At 39.5% G+C, this 14,757-nt stretch overlaps 1 protein-coding gene across 1 annotated transcript in view; it reads left to right on the top strand.

The window, feature by feature from the left end:
- Positions 1-13,949, top strand: part of Tnfaip8l3 (TNF alpha induced protein 8 like 3) — a 44,708-nt gene extending 30,759 nt beyond the window's left edge. Inside the window, exon 2 of the mRNA XM_051197484.1 lies at positions 12,975-13,949. Coding sequence (XP_051053441.1) covers positions 12,975-13,537 — 563 coding nt within the window. The 3' untranslated portion in view covers positions 13,538-13,949. The remainder of the gene's footprint in view (positions 1-12,974) is intronic.
- The last annotated feature ends 808 nt before the right edge of the window (positions 13,950-14,757 follow it).

The following is a 14,757-nucleotide window of genomic DNA, read 5'->3' as shown; positions in this document are numbered from 1 at the left end:
TGCCATCAGCAAGACATGAATATACCAACACAGATGAAGCAGAAGAGAACGACCCTAAAAACAAATTTATGGTGATGATAGCGACCTCCAGAAGTAATGAGAAATTCCCTTAAAGAAATGGAAGAAAAACAAAAACAAAAATTAAGAAATGGAGGAAACGTCAAACCAAAAAATGTAAGAAATAAACAAATCTCTTAAAGAACACAAGGAAAGCCAAGAAAAAGCAACCAACAAGTGAAAGAAACAATTCAAACAGTTCAAGGCTTGAAAGCTGAAATAGAGATAGAAAGAAAAAAGAAAGAAAGAAATCAGCCTGAGGGAATGCTTGAAATAGAAAAGCTAGGTAAACGATCAGGAACTACAGATACAAGTATAACAAATAGAATACAAGAGATAGAAGAGGCTGTCCACTCTGTCATAGCTCTTCAGTATTGTACTTGAAGTTCTAGCTAGAGCAATAAGAAAACAAAAGGAGATGAAGGGACTACAAATTAGAAAGGAAGAAGTCAAACTTTCACTATTTGCATATGATATGATAGTTTACATAAGTGACTTGAAAAACTCTACCCAGGCAACTCCTACAGCTAATAAACACCTTCAGCAAATTAGCAGGATACAAGATTAACTCAAAAACATCAGTAGCCCTACTATATACAGACGATAAATGGATTGAGAAAGAAATCAGAGAAACATTACCCTTTATAATAGCCACAAACAATATAAATTATCTTGGGGGTAATGCTAACCAAACAAGTCTTTAAAGAAAGAAATAAAAGAAGGTACCAGAAAATGGAAAGATCTTCCATGCTCTTGGATAGGTAAGATCCACATAGTAAAAATGACAATCTTGCCAAAAGCAATCTACAGATTCAATGCAAAACCTATCAAAATACTGGCACAATTCTTCACAGATCTTGAAAGATCTCAACTTTATATGGAAAAACAAAAAACCTGGGATAGCCAAAACAATAAAGGAACTTCAGGAGGTATCACCAAGGAAATGATTGGTCAATGAATACCATTGGCTGAGACTGATGCATGTTAAAACAAAGTAACAGTTTTTGTACTGTTCACAAAGACAAAAATTAAGAAGGTGAACTATTGGTGAGGAAGCGTAACCTCAGGAACTCACTACTGCTGGGAGTGAAAATGTGTGTGGTCTCCTTAGAAAGCATTTGGAAGCACTTCCTCCAGGACTTGGCAGGCATGTTCTAGATGTAGGATATGACAAACAGCTGTATGTGTATGGGAAGTGGAATGAATTTGAGTGTCCGGTAAGGGAAATATGCAGATATATTCACATGAGGTATATTTTGAAAGCATGATATTAAAAGAAATATTTTCAAAGGGTTTATGTGGCAACTTTTATGAAAAGTTTAAAATTACTCTTGTATAAAAACTAGAGATAGGAGACCAGTCCCTGGAGTCTATTAGTTCAAGGGGACAGAAGGGGGATGGAAATTGAAAACAAAAAGAATGTCACTTCCTTCTGTCTTAGAAAACAAATATTAAGAACTATTTTTGGATTGGCCATATGGCTTGACAGGTAAACTGCTTGCCTCACAATGACCACAGTTAAATCTCCTGAACTTACATAAAGGTGGAGGAGAGAACAGAGTACACAAAGTTGTCCTCTGACCTCCACATGTACATACCCACACATCACATACTCAATAAGAATACATTTCAAAAATGCAAAAGAACTGATTTGGTTTGTTTTTTTTTTTTTTTTTTTTGGGTATATTGGCCACATAAGTGTTATATTTTCTTCCATTTAATCTATGTGCTTGAAATGCTTTGTGAGTTTAAAGATTTGTTGTACTGTTTCTATGTGTACATATGTGCGTGTTGTGTGAGAGCATGCATATGCCCACGGAGGCCAGGAGAGGGTGTCTGGTCTGTTGGAGCTGGAGTTACAGGTGTTTGTGAGCACCTGATGAGGCATCTGAACTCTGGTCCTCATGATAGAGTAGCAAGCACTCTTAACCACTGAGCCATCTCTCCAGCTGCAGTTTTTGGAAAATTAATTCCCCTTAAGGAGATATAACCTGATCAATCTTTATTTTAAAGTGGCCATTAATTCAAAACAGAATTTAAATGAATTGGGTTATCACTCGTGCATGGAAGTTTAGTACGTATTGAAACAATGTGTGTTTAGTGGGGGAGGGGGGTGAAGAGCAAGGCAGTGGAGTGGACCGCAGAACCCAGCTCTGTTAGCTCCTATGTGGTGGATTTAGAGAAGTAACATTACTTTCCCTTGCCTTGGCTTCCCTGAATGTAAAATAATACTGCTGTTGTGTACATCATTGAATTGCTGCAAGAATATGATGATCAGTTATATGCATAAAGGATTCGGTGAGAAGGACTCCCCTGTAAGGAGAGGCTTTGTTTAAAGGAATCGTGTAAGTGGAAGCTGGCCTTACTGATGACTGCTCTTCTGCAGTACAAAAATCTCTCTCAGATCATCAGAATTAGCCTGTCAAGTTGGAAATGATTTGGTCTCTATCTAATGACTTCACAAATACCTGCTTCAGATAGTTCTGGCAAAGCAAAGTGATAAGCTTCTCATTTACTTTTCAGAGCTAGCTATAAAATCAACAAGAAAAACAAAACCCATACATAACTCTGCTAAAACAGACACGATTATGTCCAAAAACAAAAACTGTATCTATCTTCAACTTGTGGCGAGTGTGGTGTTACCCTGTCACAATGATGTCCTTTTTGTATTAAATGATGAGCATTAGCTTTCCCAGCTAGATGGAGATTTAAATTGAGGTCCGTTTAATGTGTCACATAAGTAAGAAGTCACAAGCATTCAGGATTTTTGTAATCACTATTCTATTGCTGTGAAGAGACACCATGACCAAAGCAACATATAAAAGAAAGCTTTTACTGAGAGGCTTGCTTACTGTTTCAGAGGGGAGTGTGTGACCATCATAGCAAGAAGTGACAGGCAGGCAGGCAGGCAGGCAGGCAGGCAGATAGAGCACTGGAGTACAATAGCAGGTTGTGCAGTGGCAGACAGACAGACAGGAAAGCAAACAGGCAGATAGGCAGGGCCCTGGAGTACAAAGGCAAAGGTTGCAGGTTTTGTCGAGTCTTGTGAACTTGGGCACTGGAGCTCTGCTGCTGGCTGCAGAATGCACTGCAGTCATCCACTGTGCTTCAGTTTCTTACTTGATGAGCTAGAGCAGCCATAGAGCTGGAGTCCTTCTCTGGTGGAACTGTAATGATCAAATGTGTGGTGCACTCCACCTCAGGTACAGAATCACCAGTCGAACTACATACAAATTGCTCAGGGTAGGTTTGTGGTTGGCTGGGGTGGGTAAGAAAAGATAAGGTAATAAGCTGAAAACTTTGACAGTTGAATCTGCCAAAATCTTTTCATTTCACCTAAAATAATAGGTATTTATTTTGGAGGCCTCCAAAAAGGCCTCCCAGTGCTACAATTACAGTGAACCATTATGCCTGGCTTTATGGCTAATTTCTTATCAGATCATGTTAGACCGTTGCTTTTACCTTTAAGAGCTCTGTGGAAGAGCTCTTGCCGAAAGAATACTTTTCAGCCCTTTCTCTCCTCTGCTCATATGTGTTTGCACACTAAGAGCATAGCCCTCCATCCTTGGTTTTGTGTCTTGCAGACAAACACTTGCTGAACTCACTGCAGAAGGAAATTATGAGTGTGCTCGGCTCAAAATGCCTTCAGGCTCCCTATCCCCTGGACTGAAACAAAAGTGACTGGTGACCAGAAGCATGCACTCCTCTGAGCTTCTCCACCGGGCTCTTGCCTTCTCCATGGCCATGGTCTTGCCCCCTCCTTCCCTGTCCACTGATTCCCCGCCTTGACAGATGGTCTCCCTAAACAACACACACTGCTTCCATCCGGGTACCATGTCCATTTATAACTTCTTCTTAACATTGGCAGTTAATTCCCCCTGCTGTCATCTTGAGCTGGCAATAGAAACGAAGTGATGTTCTTTGCTTGCTCTTACAAACAAGCCTCCATTGTATGATACTAGTATGTCTCTCTGTACTATGTTCGAGGTTTTCAACTTGTTTACTAGAGAAAACATCTGTATGGGATCTGATGTGTGTTATATATATAGGATGAGTCCTCTTTCTGATAGTATCTTGTAACTGTATAAACAATGAAGTTAATTCTGTATTGTCAGGAATAAATTCTGCAGTCTCAATGTGTAAGATGACTCTCTCTGCGTATTGAGAGTCAGTAACTATATTGAGGGGTTCTGTAAAATCCATAAGTACCATGAGAATGGCATACAATTCTGCCTTTTGTACAGAATTGTAAGGGCTTTGAACCATTTTACTAATTTTTCCTGATTTATATCCTGCCTTACCTGATTTGTTTGCACCAGTGTAGAATGTATGAACTCCAGAAATAGGTGTTGTTCTTACAATGCGTGGAAGGATCCAAATCGTTTTCTTTTTTTTTTTTTTTTTTTTTTTTTTTTTTTTTTTGCATATAGAGTATTTTTTATTTAATTTTATATAACAAAGTCCAATTAAATGAAAACAAACATTTATACACAATATTTGGGAATTTGGGCGTCGTTCTTTCCAAACTACTTCCTGCTGGTAAGGGGCGCTGTCTTGGGGGATTCGAAGAAGATTCAGATATCCTAGCTGTAGTCTGTAGGGCTGTTTTGTCCAGCTGTTTGGAATGTAGGATCAGCTTGTACTCTGTTTCAGGCGGTCTGGTGTGATCAAACCACATTAGTCTGGAAGGAATCCACATCTTTTCATTTTCTGTGGAAACAAAAATAGAAATACTTTTCCCCAGTAACTTGTTCTTCAACTTAAATTTTGGAGTCAAAGCGTTTTTTTTTTTTTTTTTTTTTTTATTATTATTTTACATGTCGATCCCAGTTCCCTCTCCCTCCCTCCCTCCCTTCCCCCAAGCCCTCCCTCCCTCCTTCCCTCCCTTTTGCCCTCTCTACCCTCTCCCATGCACTCTAAACACCCTCCCCTCCCAACCCCCCACCACAATACAATATGTAGGGGAATGCCATCCAGTTGGGGTCATGTAGATCTGACAGGTCCTGTGAAGTAGGGACTAGGGCTTCTCTCTTATCTCTAGAATAAGGCAGTTATCCCTCCATGGGGGATATGTTTGCAAAGTCCTTTTGTGCACCAGGGATACATCCTGGCTCCACTGTCTGAGGTCTCTTAGACTGCTCAGACCTTCTGGCTGAGACCAAATCGTTTTCTTTATGAATTTGATTCTCTCAGTTTTGGGATAATTATTTCTAATCATTCCCAAAAAATTACTGCATGCTCTCTGCCAATATTCATTATCTTTCCATAAAAAGGAAATTTCCTCATTAGTTAAAGGTACTATAATTTCTGCTGGGTTCCTTCCTGTTAACTGACAAAGTCTTAATTTACCTTTTATAATCAAGTCAGAGATCTTTTCTATATATGTTTTTAGTTTTTTATTCTGTTTATGTGGTAGGAATATACATTCTAATATGATATCTTCTCTCTGCATCAAAATTCCTGAAGGATATTCTCTAGATGGTAATATAACCAGAATACAGTCTAGGTTTGAATTCACATAGTCCACATGTGATTCTAGTATCCTCTTTTCTACCCATTCTAATTCCTTTTCAGCTTCAGCTGATAGTATTCGTGGACTATTCAAGTCCTTGTCTCCTTTTAGGGCCATTTTCAAGTTTTTCAAATCATGCCCTTCTACTCCAATAATGGTTTGCAGTTGAGAAATCTCTCCTAGTAATTTTTGAAGATCATTAAGAGTCTGGTAGTGATCTCTCCTGATCTGTACTTTTTGTGGTCTAATTTTCTGTAGACCTATTTTATATCCTAAGTAGTTGATAGATTCTCCTTTTTGTATTTTTTCAGGTGCAATTTGTAATCCCCAGCTAGGTAAACCTTCCTTTACTTTCTCAAACATTTTTTCTAATATTTCTCCTTTAGAGTCAGCTAACAATATATCATCCACGTAATGATAGATTATGGATTGTGGAAACTGTTTACGAATTATTTCTAGCAGTTTTTGTACAAAATATTGGCACAGGGTGGGGCTATTTAGCATTCCCTGTGGCAAACCTTCCATTGGTATCTCTTCACTGGTTGAGAATTATTGTAATTAGGTACCGTGAAGGCAAATTTTTCCTTAGCTTGTTCTTATAAAAGTATAGTGAAGAAGCAATCCTTTACATCAATAACTATAATAGGCCATTCTTTAGGTATCAAAGAAGGCAAGGGCATTCCAGGCTGTAGAGCGCCCATTGGATGGATAACTTTATTGATGGCTCTCAGGTCTGTAAGCATTCTCCATTTACCAGATTTCTTTTTGATAACAAACACAGGAGAAATCCAAGGGCTGGTTGATTCCTCGATATGTCCAGCATTTAGCTGTTCCTGAACCAGGCTTTCTAAAGCTTCTAACTTCTCAGAGGTCATAGGCCATTGTCCTACCCAGACAGGTTCCTCTGTTAGCCATTTTAAAGGTAGGGCTTTTGGTTCCTCTGTTTGTTCAGTACTTGCATTCTGTTTTTGTACAGCCTGGATATTTGGTATCTGTTTTGTATAGTACTTTATAATATTTTTTCCACAATCATGAGGTCGTTTATGGTTCCTATCTAATACTGGAGGAATGTTAATCTGTGTATTCCATTGCTGTAATACATCACGACCCCATAAATTTATCACTACATCAGCTACATTTGGTCTCAACCTTCCTCTCTATCCTTCTGGTCCTATACATTCAATCCATCTCGTGCTCTGTTTCACCTGAGACAGGGTTCCAATCCCTAAGAATTGAACATTTACCTCATGCAGGGGCCATCTTCGATTTATTAGTTATGATAGTTACATCTGCCCCTGTGTTAAGTATCCCTTCAAACAGTCCGTTATTCATCTGAACTATCAATCTAAGCCTTTGACTATTTATAGAGGTTTGCCAAAATATACATTTTTTATTTCCTTCTGTCATGTTTGATTCAACTTCCGTCACTAGTTTGTCATGCAGAGCAGTATGAGTTTTTATAATAGGTACAGAATTTTCTAATTGTCCTGTGGGAGATTATCTTCCACTGTGACTGGGAATGTTCGGACCACCTGTGATGTGGAGGCCTTCGAGAGGCCCCCCCAAGGAGTTTCCCGATGGTAAAGGGTTTCCTTGCTTGTCTCTGGTGGATCTACACTCATTTGTCCAGTGTCTGGACCTTCTACATAACCCAGGAGGCTGAGGCCTTCTGTTTGATTCATTCCTGGGAGTGTTATTTTTAGGGAAGCTTTGCCTACAATTTCTTTTTAGAAGTCCTATCTTACCACAGTTATAACATCTGACATGTTGATATCTCTTCAAACCTTTGGAGATGGCTTCTCCTACCCAAGCTTCTATGTCACCATAGTTAAGACCTCTGTTATCTTGATGTCTTCTCAGACCTTTAGATATGGCTTCTCCTACCCATGCTTCAGTCTTATTGTCATTATACTCAATGTTGCCTGTATATAGGACCCATTCATCCAAGAGTGCTGATCGCATTTTTAAAGACCAAAGCACCTGTTTGCATTGAGGATTCACATTCTCATAAGCTAAAGATTCTATGAGTATTCGCCTAGAATCTATGTTTGCTACCTCTAATTGTACTGCCCTAGATAATCTTTCTAGAAACACACTAAAGCATTCTCTAGGTACTGGCCTTTTCTTGGTATAGGATTCTATCCTCTCCCCTAATTCATGAACCTTGTCCCAAGCATTCAGAGCTGCTTTACTGCATAGAGACAAGATATGTTCATCATAGGCAGCTTGGGTTTCTGGGTCAGCATAAAGACCCTCACAAAGAATTTTATCTTGGAGAGATTTATAATCTTTCTTTAAGCCCTGAAGTTCAAGAGCTTTTGTTTCCTCTCTCCATAAAGCCCTCCATTCTAATTGAGAGGAGTTTTCAAGGACAGCTGATATTAATTGATCCCAATCCTTAGGGGTTACCTTGTTTTTCCTTGCCCATGATTCTACTAATTGCTTCACATATGGTGAGTGCATGCCATAAGAGACTACTGCTTCCTTTATACCTTTTAAATCTTTCATACATATTGGTTCCTACTGATATGCAATGACACCTTTTGGGTGTTTTTTCGTTGCTGGTTTTTCATTAATAGATACAGGGAAAGCTCCCCTGTATGGTGTGGAAAATTTTAAGTCTTTTTCATGCCCTGTTACCTGTAGTTCTTCTTCTGATGTATCAGACTGAAGGTCTTCTAAAGCCTGAAATCTATTCACCATTGTTTCTTTAAGTGTCTGAACTTCTTGAATCAAATAACTTTCTAGAGACTTCATTGCATCAGTTTCTTACTTTCTCCAACTGCAAATGATTCCATGTTTTTAATATTATCATCCTTATATATTTTCTGAATAGCATGTAAACTGCCTTCCAGAAACAATGTTCTATCTGCTAGCTTGCCATTATCCTCCGACATGGAAGAGATTCTATCATCTAGTCTCTCTATCTGATGTTCCAGTTTTTTAAACTTATTAGTAACTTCCTCTGACCAGGAACGAGCTGTTTCTGCTAGTGTGTTAATGCATTGCATTGTTTCTGTTCTAGTTATTGAGGCATCGGACATGGAACAAATTCTGTTTTCTACTTGGTCATTTTTATGTTCCATGTTTTGTATTCTACCTGTTAGCTCTCTATTGCCATCTTCAATATTTTGAATCTTTGTTACTAAGTCTCCTATGGTTTGTACAAGTTCCTTATTGTTTGCTGTAATCTCAAACCATTTCTTTAAGAATATCATGTTAATGATGAAACCCATTGCTATTACAAAATAAATGTACATATTGGTCCAGTCATAATTTTCTTCTGCTAAAATTCCTATATATGAAGTAAAAGAATTCCTAAAGTCCTGCATTGTAAAATTATCTGCCATAGGTATGGAACAATTGATCTCAGATATTATATCAGCTTAAATTACAAAGGATGTTACAATTACCTTAGGTGTAATTCTGCTGTCCTGGAGCTTTGATGCTTTTAGTTGTAGATCTCAGCTTGTGGTAGTTATGCCTGGAGTGTCCTGAAGTGTACCGCCCAATAGCGTCTGGCAGCAGATGATCCTTCTGATCCCGGTCCCTGTAAAATAGCTCTTAACAAACTATGGCAAGCTAAATTTTGTTAGACAAATGAGTAAAAGGAGCCTTGAGGAATTGCTGGGACCGCAGGGCTAACCGCAGGAAACACACAAGCAGGGCGGGCGCCAAGTGGCTCTGTGCGAATGCAAAGTGGGGAAATGGGCAAAAATGAGAAGCAGTGAGTACCTTCTCAGGCCCGCTGTGGAGGCAAAGGAGTTGTAGGGCAGAGGCAGATGTCCCAAAGCTGTGGTGAGTCCACCTGGTTAGGCAAGGGACCCTGCCCATTGGGGAATGGTGTCTGCCGCCTGGGTGAAACCCAGGTCCTGTGAAAATCCTGATCCCCCTTCTGACACCAGATATTGTGGTTAAATAAGGATCAGGATAAACAAATAGGCCAGATAGATGTTATTCAGGGAGAAATAATTTACAACCTAGACAGATGAACACCAGCAAGTTCCACCAGATGCTCTCCACGACTCGCCAGCAAAAGAGCAGTCCCTGCTCCTCCTCAGACCTCCTTCCACAAGTCACTTCCACCCCTGGCTCCACCCTCCAATGGGTGTGGTCAGTGCCACAGAAGGAGACAAAGTGAATATCTTTTCCCATTCTGTAGGCTGCCCTTTTGTCTTGTTGACTGTGTCCTTTGCCTTACAGAAGCTTCTCAGTTTCAGGAGGTCCCATTTATTAATTGTTGATCTCAGTGTCTGTGCTACTGATGTTATGTTTAGGAAATGGTCTCCTGTTCCAATTCTTCAAGGGTACCTCCCACTTTCTCTTCTATGAAGTTCAGTGTGGTTGGTTTTATATTGAGGTCTTCGATCCATCCGGGTTCAAGTTTTGTGCATGATGATAGATATGAATGTATTTGCATATTTTTACACATTAACATTCAATTATGCCAGCACCATTTGTTGAAGATGCCTTTTTTCTGTTTTATAATTTTATCTTCTTTGTCAAAAATCAGGTGTTCATAAGTGTGTGGATTGATATCAGGGTCTTTGATTTGATTCCATTGGCCCATCTGTTTATTTTTATGCCAATACCAAGCTATTTTCATTACTGTAGCTCTACAAGTTTGAAGTCAGGTTCCTTTATTATACAGGATTGTTTTGGCTATCCTGTTTGTTTGTTTGTTTGTTTTGTTTTGTTTTTGTTTTTCCATATAAAATTGAGTATTGTTCTTGCGAGATCTATGAAGAATTGTGCCAGTATTTTGATGGGGATTGCATTAAATTTGTAGATTGCTTTTGGTAAGATTGCCATTGTTAACTATGTTAATCCTACCTATTCAAGAGCATGGGAGATCTTTGCACTTTCTGATGTCTTCATCAATTTATTTCTTCAAAGACTTAAATTTCTTGTCATACTGGTCTTTCACTTGTTTGGTTAGAGTTATCTATTTTATGTTATTTGTAGCTATTGTAAAGGGTATTGTTTTTCTCATTACTTTCTCAGTTCCGTTTATCATCTGTATATAGGAAGGAAAGACCACACCTTTCGTCTTAGAAAAGATTTATTCTAATTTCAAGCGTGTGTGTGTCTGTCTGTCTATATATGCATATGACAACAGGTACCAGAGGGGCCAGAAAAGGCCACTCTCTGGAGACAGAGTTACAGAGTGTTTCAAGTAGCCTGTTATGGACCCTGGACACTGAACTCCATCCTCTGCAAGAGCAGTCATGCCATGTTGTTAACTGCTGAGCCATGTCTCAATCTGATTTCTTGTTTGTTTTTTTGTTTTGTTTTTTTTTTTTTTTTTTTTTGAAACCTCTCAATGGCCCAGGCTAGCCTCAAACTTGTGCTCCTCCTCCTTAGTACAAGTATTCATTATTTACCCAACTCAAAGAGTTTTGAGGGAACAGATTTCCAGATACAAATTCCCTCTCCAATTTCTATGCATCTTTTCTGTGTAGACTTTAAACAAATTCATTCTCCTGGAAAGATAGATAAGGCCAAGGCATGATGACCTTTCTTATTTCTATTATTGTTCAATCATGGTGTTTCCTCTTAGGGAGAAGTTTAAATGAATTTGTAGCTCTGGGGTGGAGAACCTTCCCAGACAATGAGCCAATCTAAAACTCACGTTGATAATGCATCTTTTAATCAAAGTACTTTAACCCACTATTCCACATGTGTTTCTTGTAAAGCTTTACTCTTTTTTAAGGGTTAACAAATATTCAGCCCAGAATAGTCTTGGTATGAACACGGTGCCTCAATAGAAAAAAATACCAATCTATGGAGGTTTATTGTCACCAGAAGCTTCCTTGAATTTTAATTTGCTTATACACTTTGGTTGCAGATAATTATGATGGGTTAACGAGGTGTTTTCAAGCATTAAGAACATACATGAAGTTAAAGTTCTGTGGATGAGCCAAGCATGGTGGCCCATTCTTATAATCCCAAGGTCAAAGCCAGCTTGGGCTACATAGGTCAATTGTAGACGATGCAGAATATTTCAACAAATTCAAGACAGCCTGTGTAGACACAGTGTTGTAGGATGTAAAAACACATATGTTCTCCTTTATTCACAAAGTAGAGAAGAGAAAAGTAAGTTGGCTGTGGTTTTCCTATTTTTCATTCAGTGTGGTAGTTATACAAGGCAAGTTTGATTTGTTATTTGTTGATATTTGTATTTCCCACACAGTATCATTCTGTGCCCTTGAGAATTAGTGACCTTGGAATGGAGACACACATCTGTAACCCCAATACTTAGGAGGCAGACGCAAGAGGATCCTGAGTTCAAATCTAGCTTATGCTACACAAGAAGTTCCAGACCAGCCTGGGTTATATAGTGAGACCCTGTGGCTGTGTGATTTTTTTTTGGGGGGTCTGTTGCTGTCAACCATGCCCAGGGCCTTGTGCTTGCTAAGGAAATGTCCTCCCACTAACCTAAATCCCCACCTCTATGAGACCACATCTCAAAAATAAAAATAAACAGCAAAGCAAATAAACATTGGTTGAGTATCATTTCTTTTGACTTTCTCTCAAATTTCTGACATCTATTGTGTAAGTTGTACATATAGGTAATGATAACCACAGCCCAACAGCTGCCTAGCATCTGGAGCACACCACAATTTCCATGGTCTTGAAAGTGAAAAGAGGAAATTGTAGATTCAAGAAAACATGGGTCCCAAGATTCAGGGGTAAAAAACCACTTCCATGATCAACTTGTCCATGTTGTCCCTGGAAATTGACTACATTCTGGGCACCCTGAATAGTTTCTACAGTGCCAGTGGCTGTAGAGAAATCTTTGGTAAGTAGTTGACTCAGAGACATATTGTGTAGGGAGTAGGTCTGAAATGGTAAGATCTGGTCTGGAGGAGAGGAAGACATGTCCACAGAAGGATGAGTGAGAATGCCATTTAGAAAATTCTCAGAAGGAACAAGCCCATGTGGAGAGCAGGGCAGCTGGTGGTTTGCCATTGCTAATGTCTATTTCTCCATAAAGTGTCTTTCCTTGTGCTGCCAAGAACAGTGGCTAGGGCCGGTGATATGGATTTAGTTGTTGTAAAGGTGCTTGCCACCAAACCTGATAAACTGAGTCTAATCATTAGAATCCATATGATGGAAGGAGAGATCTGACTCCCACAAACTGTCCTGTGACCACCCGTGTGCCCCCCCATACACACCACAAATAAATGCAATTGAAAATTAATAAACATGTTAGTGAGCTGGGTATGGTGACATATACCTATAATTTAAGCACTTGGGGAGATGTGGAGTGGAGTTCATTTAGGTGGTTGTGGGTATAGGCATTAGTTTTTGTCCTAAGGATGTAAGTTCAACTAACTGTGTTTTACTTGCAAAAAATATAAGGATTCTCATATTCCTGCATTTGTTTATATCCTTACCATAGGTCCTAATGTGTTTAGCTCGAAGAATCTTGCCCTACAAGCCCAGAAGAAGATCCTGAGCAAAATAGCCAGCAAAACCGTAGCCAACATGCTGATCGATGACACCAGCAGTGAGATCTTTGATGAACTGTACAAAGTCACAGAAGAACACACCCATAACAAGAAGGAGGCCCACAAGATCATGAAAGATTTGATCAAGGTGGCAATCAAAATTGGCATCCTCTACCGGAACAAACAGTTCAGTCAAGAGGAGGTTATGATTGTGGAGAAACTCAGGAAGAAGCTGAACCAGACTGCCATGACCATGGTCAGTTTCTATGAAGTAGAATACACCTTTGATACAAATGTGCTCTCCAAGCTGCTCCATGAGTGCAAGGACCTGGTCCATGAGCTGGTGCAGCGCCATTTGACACCCAGAACCCATGGACGCATAAACCATGTCTTTAACCACTTCGCTGATGTTGAGTTCCTTTCCACTCTCTATGGTCCGCATGGAAACTGCAGGCCAAATCTCAAGAGGATTTGTGATGGAATCAATAAATTGTTAGATGAGAAGATCCTCTGAATGTCTCCTCTTGTCCTGATTGAAGTTAGAACATCCAACCTGGTCCAGTGAGAATCAAGCAGCAACCCTTGTTCAAGATGTTACTTGTTCTGTCCTATTCATCCTTCTGATGCTGATTTTAACCCAGACCTAATGTGTTGACTCCCTGAGAACAGGCATGAGATCTTGTCTAAATGAACTGTGTTTGCAAGCCCAGGGAATAGTCAACTGTCCTAAGCAGGGAGCCTGCTTTGCTCACCACCATGAGCTTACTTCATCTTAAAGTAGAAGGTGTCCTGGATTAGGACATAGAAGACACAGGCTTCTGTATCAGTCCTGCCACCATGAATGCTATCTTCAGTGTTTCTAGAGATGTGATGTTTCCTGACTACCTCACAGGGCTGTTGTGAGGACCACATTCATGGTTATGTGAAACAGATGCCAGTGATTGTATATAATAAATGGATGGGGCATAACTATTCATAGTTGATGTGTTTGTTGTCAGTTGTCATGGCATATTTAGTAATCACGGTACCAGAGAGGCTGGGGTATAAGAATTATGATTTTTTTTTTGATAGTCTGAACCACAGAGTAGGTTGAGACAAACCTGGCCTATATAGGAAACTCTGAGGAAACAAAAAGAAAGATGGAAAAAAAAGAGAGAGAGAGAGAAAGGAAATAGAAGAAAAGGAAAAAGAGTTCCTTGCCTCCTTTGAGAGAAATGGGAGCTAAGATGATTCTGTGTCCTTTCCTGTGCCCATGCACTGAGGACACCTGTCCAGGGCTGCAGCGGTGACTCTCGGTTTAGGCAGAGCCATGCCTTTGCTCTCCCCTGTTGTCTCCGGTTTCTCAGACTGTCCAGTTCCATCTCCAGCTACATCTCTTCACCAGCCATTGTACTCCTCAGGCTGCGCTGACTCACTCCCTCACGCATCTCCTCCTTCCATTTCATCTTACACAACAAATTTCCCATTTCAATCAGTAGTTTTCACTTTCCCTAATGAGATGATAAATTCTGTTTTGTGGGGTGTGGGGTTCTGCACTATAATTTTATTTATAATTGATCTGTAATATTTCTAAGTATCTGTTGTGTAGAGCTTCAGTGGATGTATATATTGTATTATCAAATCGGTGTAATTAGCATATCTATCACAAATATTTATTTTTTTTCTGGCAAGATTATTCAGAATCCCTGCCTCTAGCTATTTAGTAACATGTAGCACATTATTAGCTAACCCTAA

The sequence above is a fragment of the Phodopus roborovskii genome, unplaced genomic scaffold, assembly GCF_943737965.1.
Source record: "Phodopus roborovskii unplaced genomic scaffold, PHOROB, whole genome shotgun sequence".
Taxonomy (NCBI): Eukaryota; Metazoa; Chordata; class Mammalia; order Rodentia; family Cricetidae; genus Phodopus; species Phodopus roborovskii.
The sequence above is the reverse complement of the archived record's forward strand: the minus strand, read 5'-3'. Positions and strand labels throughout refer to the sequence as shown.